Source organism: Condylura cristata, unplaced genomic scaffold (assembly GCF_000260355.1).
Source record: "Condylura cristata isolate star-nosed mole 26May11 unplaced genomic scaffold, ConCri1.0 scaffold00006, whole genome shotgun sequence".
In the NCBI taxonomy this organism is placed as follows: domain Eukaryota; kingdom Metazoa; phylum Chordata; class Mammalia; order Eulipotyphla; family Talpidae; genus Condylura; species Condylura cristata.
In genome coordinates, this window is record NW_004567107.1 from 14,414,242 (window position 1) to 14,421,090 (window position 6,849).

The 6,849-nt window shown below is 51.8% G+C and overlaps 1 protein-coding gene across 3 annotated transcripts in view; it reads right to left on the bottom strand.

Annotated features, from left to right (window-relative positions):
• The window catches only part of LOC101630197 (chromosome unknown open reading frame, human C9orf91), a 28,994-nt gene that overhangs the window by 9,887 nt on the left and 12,258 nt on the right, over nucleotides 1-6,849 (bottom strand). For all 3 annotated transcript variants that reach the window (XM_004677402.2, XM_012721615.1, XM_012721616.1), the window contains exons 3-5: nucleotides 6,284-6,393; nucleotides 3,744-3,851; nucleotides 1,504-1,653 (exon numbers count right to left, since the gene is read on the bottom strand). In XM_004677402.2, coding sequence (XP_004677459.1) covers nucleotides 1,504-1,653; nucleotides 3,744-3,851; nucleotides 6,284-6,393 — 368 coding nt within the window. The remainder of the gene's footprint in view (nucleotides 1-1,503; nucleotides 1,654-3,743; nucleotides 3,852-6,283; nucleotides 6,394-6,849) is intronic.

The window sequence follows — 6,849 nt, forward strand, 5'->3', positions numbered from 1 at the left end:
TATTTTTTATAGGCTAAACACAGGGCCATGAAAGCCCTAACTGAGCCCAAGGGCAGTGCTATTTTGTCAGCCTTGTTGCAAAGTCCAACAAAGATCCTTTCAGAATGATTAAGCCGTAAGGCTCCCATTTGTTCCTGTGAATAAAGAGAATCCCTACTCCAAATCCTGGCCACATTTCCCAACATCCCGCCTCCCCGAGTCAGGTGAGCACAGCATGTCTGTAAGAGATCTCAAAGCCCAGCTCTATGGCAGATGAGGGGAGTCTCCTGCAGGAGAGAGAAGCAGCATGGCAGGCAGAAGAACGCTCCCCCCTCCCCGCCCCCAAAGATGCCTGATCCTATTCCCTAGAGACTGTGATGTGACGTTCCATGACAAGAGTGAATTGAGGCTGCAGATGTTACCAATACATTGACCTCAGAATAGGGAGATTCCCCGGGAGCCCAACGCAACCATGGGCGACAGTGACGTGAACCATCCTCCACAGCTGGCTGTGAAGAGGGGGGAAAGGGCCTCAAGCCAAGGAACCAGATGGCCTCTAGGCGCTGGAAAAGGCAAGAAAACAGACATTCCCCTGGGGCTCCAGAAAGGAGATTCTAACCTCCAGAAATGCCCAGTGGGAAATGTGTATTGTTTCTGAAGCCATGATGTCTTGGTGATTTGGTATAGCAGCCACAGAGTACCCAAACAGCTGAGAATCTGGCCCGGAAACTGAGTGTCCTCACCCTGAATTCCAGCTATGCCATTATCAGCAGCATGGTCTTAGCTGTGTGCTCAGCCTTCAGCCTGGGGCGCCTCTGTCAATGAGGGCAAGCAGGGCTACCCCCAAAAGTACCAAGGGGTGTGACGAGTTAACATGTGCAACGCAATTAAGAGACAACCCATGAATGTGAGTCACTCAATAAGAATAAAAAGGCAGACGCTCAGGGATATTTTGGACTGTATGCTGAGAAATAGGGTCGTCATGTCGTTCGCTGTGAATGAGATCAGGTGTCAGAGGGCTCAGGCCCTGGTAACCCAGTTACTGCTCTGTTACTGGGGTCAAGGACAAGTGATCCAAGCTCAGACCACTCACTCTGCCTCACAGCTTGGTGTTGGTATTAAATGAGACAAGATGGTCAACAGAGCCCCAGGTCCGTGGCTGCACCCCCAGCCTCAGACACCTTGTGCTGGAAGATGGGCTAAGCCTTCAGCCCCCTGGGACCGGCGCAAGCATCACAGGGGAGGAGGCCCATGAAAGGGTTCGGGAAACACAAAGTGCCTGGGAATGGCGGCTACCTGTGCCCTCCCCTCTCTGCCCTCTTCTCAAACGCTGACAAAGCACAACTTGCTTCCGGGAAAACCACCTGCAGGAATTAGACTGCAAAGGCAGAGAGGATTTAATCACACATGACTTGATTTCTTTCAGCCATGGGGCACATGAATCAGTGTGAGTGTTCATTCTTTGAGGCAGATAAAAGAGAAAAATCTGACTTGGAATGCAGGAGGGATCTCCGGAAGCCTCACCTTCCTCTGGTGTCTCTCGAAGATGACCACAAGAGTCAGGGTTAGGCTCACGGCGGCCAGGGTCACGAGCAGCATGCCCACCCAGTGGTTTCCCAGGGCAAACAACTGGCTGGTGGAGTAGATGTTGGCCCATACCACCACGTAAAAAACCTGCAAAGAGCCAGAGAAAAAGCCTGCTCAGGAACCCAGCTCTGGAACAAAGCCGCTCCATCCAGAGAGACACCTCTCGACAGTCCGTGGGTGCTGCTTGCATTCAAAGAGCTCACAGGGCCTGGAAGAGACTGACTGGCGTCTGGGAGGAGGCCACATCATTGATCATGAGCAAAGGCAGAGAGAAGGGTTAGAAGGCCTTGCTCACACTGACTTTAAATTAATCACACTGACTTTAAATAAAATAGAAGAGGGAGGAACTTGGGAATGAGATAAACTTGAATCAGAAGCCTATGTTGATCCTTTGACCAGACAAGTTGGAACACCTCCTGGCCTCAGTTTTCTCATCTGTAAAATGGGACTAATAACACCGACTTCACAGAGCTGTTTAAGAGTTAATTAGGTAATGTTAGCAGCCTAGGCCTTACTAGGGGATCAATAAATCCAGCTGCCACCCAGTCCCTTCCCTAGAATCAGGACAGGAGAGCAAGGGGTGGTCCTCAACCACTTATCCATACAGAGAAACAGCAAATCATTGTGGTTAAAAGCACAGGTGCTGCTGGGCCCTCCCTGCTGGTGCAACGGGTTAAAATGCAGCACTATGAAGCTCTCCACAGCTACTGTGGCATGAGTTCCATCCCTGGCCAGAGAGGTGACCCACATGGCGCAGTGTACTCTGTCAGCCTGCCTGTTCTGCTCCCCACTCTGTCTCTGGTGCATTCTCTCACTAACCCTGCACCTCTGGCCTGTACCCCATTTCTGCAGCATAAATAAATAAATCATTAAAAAAAAAAGCACAGGTGTTGAAGCTCGACAGCCTGAGTCCAAACACATGTATGTGTATGTGCGTGTGTTTAAGTGTGTGTGTGTGTATGTGTGTGCGTAAACACACTGAAGTGAACTTTTCTGTTGAACAGATGAGGAAAGCAAGCCCCAGAGAAGGGAAGGCTTTGTCTTCGTACCCTGATCGGTTGGCATTGCTTCGCAATGCTCTGGAAGCTCCAGCAGCACAGCTTCTCCCCTCCTTTCTCTGTATTTGCGGGTGCCTCTCCAGATGTCCAGGAAAGGCCTAGTGTCACTCACCTACCAGACCCACCCCCTGCCCGTTCCCGCCCCCCGCCTCCCCTCGCCCTCCCCTCCAGTAACCACCATAACTTCCATCATGCGCAGGCTGTTTTCATTAGCGTGCTTGCTTTGTTTATCTCTAGAGGCCGCCTAGGAGCACAACCATCCAGTGATTGTCTTTATCCTTCTGATTTACTTCACCAGTGCGATCACTTCAGTTTCCATTCATGTGATCTCAAAGGCATGATGTCACCTTTTCAGCAGCTAATTAGTAGTCCACTGCATCGCTATACCACGGCTTCCTTACCTGCTCTTCCATCAGCGGCATTTAGGCTGCTCCCCCGACCTGGCTACCGGACTGCTGCTGGGCACCAGCATACAACGACCTTTCCCAGTTGGAGTTTTCATATTCTTTGGATGAGTAACTGGGAGCGGTATTGCTGGATCATATGCTACTTCTCCTTCTAGGCTTTTAAGAAATCTCCTGAAAGTCTTCACCAAGGGCCCACCCTGGGTTAAGCCGGTTAGTTAAAGCACAGCACTGTGAAGCTGGCCACAGCCACTTCAGCCCGAGTTCGATCCCCAGCCCCAGAGGTGACCCACATGGCACGGCAGACCTCTCTTGATCCCCCGCTGCTCCCCTCAGCAGTGTACTTCGTCGATCTGCCTGTTCTGCTCCCCATTCGGTCTCTGGTGAAGCCTCTCGCCCCTGAGCCTCTGGCTATACCCCAGTTTATATGCATAAATAAATATCTTTAAAAATAATGTCTTGACCGAGGCCAGAAGCTAAGTCCAGAGCCTGGGAGAGCCAGCTGACTCCCAGCCCCAAGCTCTGCCCTGGCTCCCTTCCCTGCTGTGGGACTCGGTTACAACTCTCTCCTGTCAGTCTCCTCTTATGCAGGTCTGCGTGCACTGCTCTCTCCCAGACGGCTGAGCCCCCATCACCCGTAGGCTCCAGGACATGACCACATTCAGCAGGTCGTGGGGCACAGCAGGGTCAGGGTGCAGGCCCATCGCCTCCTTACCACAGCAAAGGCCAGCCGCATAGGCCTGGAGTTGTAGATGATGTATCGTCTCACTTGGGGCTCCAAGAGGGCACTCTCAGCCAAGCTCCTGTACTGGTCGGCCGGGACCTGCAGGGACCAAGGGGTCGGGGGCAGCAGGTAGGGTGAGAGAGAACAACTGGTCAGGGAATTGGTCGTGGAGAGGCACACCCCTCCTCCCTCCACAGCAAGCTCGTCATTTCTAGTTCATGTGACTATCACGCACAAGGGGGGTCAGGGACATGCTGGGTCATCCCAGAGGGTGGAATGAGTTGCTCAGAGCTCTGGACTTAAAGCACAGGATGCCCTTCTCACCCAGAGAAGAGACAACTCCAGGAGATGCAGATCCAGAAGGACGCCCTGGAGAGGGACCCTGCAGTCTGAGGCTCAGTAGCTCACCACAGACCAGGGATGCCCAATGGTTAGGGCCCAGGCTCTGAGTCAGCCAGTTCACACTCATGTGCTGGGTGAACTGGAACAAGTACCCCACTTCTCCGAGCCTCAGTTTCCACCTCTGTAAGATGAGTATGAATAAGAACATTCACCTTGCAGAGATGTTATGCCTGTCCAATAAGGCTCCTCTGTGCAGTGACAGTAAGTACACAGTCAAGCATCAAGCACAAGGCCCGAACCCACATACGATGGCGCCCCAGTGGGCGTACCATACAGGTGCAGTCTCAGTGTGGGGGCTCTACCATCAGGCTTGCACAACTACAAAAGTTTGAACACCAATGACTTTACCTAAAGCCTCAGAGCACATCCCCATCAGCAACACACAGAATACATGGACCCTGTCCGCCAGGGACAGTTATGTCTTAGTGAGATCTGTGTGTCTCTCTCACCTGGACGCTAGGTGTATACTAGCCCAGGGGGCGTCCAGAGAGAGCCCTGGATATGCAGATGCAGCGACCAGTCGTGCGAGATTGACAGCTCTTAATATAGTGCAAAGCACTGAAAATTCCCCTCTTCCTGCCTGAAAACATTCTAGTACATCAGGCCCTGGTGAGGGTAGAATGTTTAAGAAAATACATTGGAACCATTAAGGATGATGTTTAGGAACATTGGAGAACAGTTTGTAAACTGATGAGCACTTCAAAAAACAACAACAGGAAGACAACTGTCTTGGAAATATGTTGTGTGCAAAGACTAAGAGGGAACAAGGGGAGAGGAGTCAGCTGCTCTGGGGCAGGCATGCTGGGCTGGCTCTCCACAAGGACTTCCTCTAACAGTGGGAAAATGTTGTTTAAAACAAACGCCCCTGCAGGGCCTCCCTGGCAGTGCAAGGGGCTAAATCTCAGCAGGATGTGGCTCTTACAGCCACTGCAGCACAAGTTGGATCCCCGGCCAGGGAGGATCCACAGGGCACAGCAGCCCTCTCCTGTCCCACCCGCTGCTCCCCTCAGCAGAGTATTTCAGTGGATGTGTCTGTTCTGCTCGCCCCCCTGTCTCTGGTGAATCCTCTCATCTACCACACCTCTGGTCTACACTCCAGTTTTTGTATACATAGATAAATCTTTAAAAAATAAACATAAACAACACTGCTCAAAGAAGTAAACTTGCAAATTCTTGGGATAATTCAGTGTGGCTTCAACCCACAACTAAGCTTCCCTGGGCAATGCAGAGGAAGGCCTAGTCATGAGGGTCTGAGGGGAGAGACCGAGCCACACCTCTGAGTACTTAGTAACAGCAAGAGCAACAACTGATTCGTGCCCACTGTGTGCCAGAGACAGTACGAGAGTTTCTCGAGCACCATCCACTTAACCCTCATAAAAATCCTATGTGACAGGGATTCACAAGGTTCTTGTTTACAGATAATGAACCTGGCCCAGGAAGGCTGACTCATTTCCCCAGTCACACAGGCGGCAAGCGGCAGAGCAGATCACAGATGCGTGCAGGCTGCAGGCCCTGCATCTTCAGCTGTGGTATTCGACTGCCCTTCCCTCCGTACGTCCGTCCCCTCTTCACCCACATGCCCACCCCCTGTCTCCAGCAAACTCCTACTTTTCCTTCAAGATCCCAAATTAAATAGCTGCTTCTTTGAGCAGATTTCACGGTCACTGCTCCCATGTTTATTGTTTCTCCTAGGAATGTTTTCAATGCCTTGTTACACCTCCACTGTGGCTTGCTACCAGGCTGCCGTGTTCATCTGACACATGAACCTCTCCGCTCTCTCCTTCCCCATGGAGATCGCAGACCCGTAAAGAATACAGATGTTTTGAAAGCCACTGTGCGTGGAAGCAGTATTCAGTGGTCCTGTTGCAGCAGAATCGGTTACAGAGATTGATTCTGTAGTACTTAGTACCCAGCTAAATGCCAGGTGCAGGCAAGGTACCCACAGCTGTTAAGTGAATTCACTGGAAGGGGATGTTCTATAGTATATTTTCCTTTTATCCTCCACCCTAGCAAGTACAGAGGAAGTGCATAATCAACATTTGTGAGTATCTGGAGAAAAGGGTGGGCACACAGGTGGGCAGATGGATAGAAGGAAAGATGGCAGGGACTCAATGAAAGTCGGCACTCACCTGAATCCCCCAGGTCTGCAGCTGCTCTTCCGCTACTCCCAGATCGAAGGAGATGGGTGCGCAGGTATTGTCGATCCGGAGGACCGTGAGCACCTGGCCATTGTGGAGCTCTGAAAGTACAGCAGCAGCAAGAGCGATTCTGGATGGGCCCAGAGTCTGCTGGCCTCACCTCCTCTGGCAGGGAGAAACTCCTCGTAGTCAGGACAGACACCGTGGCCACCCTCCAGTCCCTACGGTGAAGGACTGGACTTGATAGAGAAGTCCCCAGAGGACAGAACTGGAGCCACAGCATGGAGGCTCGCAGGACACGATGTAAGGAAGCAATTCCCAAGAATGAGAGCGTCACACAAGGAATGGGAGGCAGTGAGTTGCCCGACACAAGAGATACTCAGATACCCAAAGGCTAACTACATGGAGGAGGTGATGTAGCGGACAGTTATATAGGCCTGGGGTCCACCCAGCTGGGCAAGGCCTGCAAAGGAAGCTCAGCCCAGGAACTGACACTCTCACTGGGCTCAGAGGCTAAGAAAGAGGTGACTGACTGTGTAGACAGAGTAATAAAACCC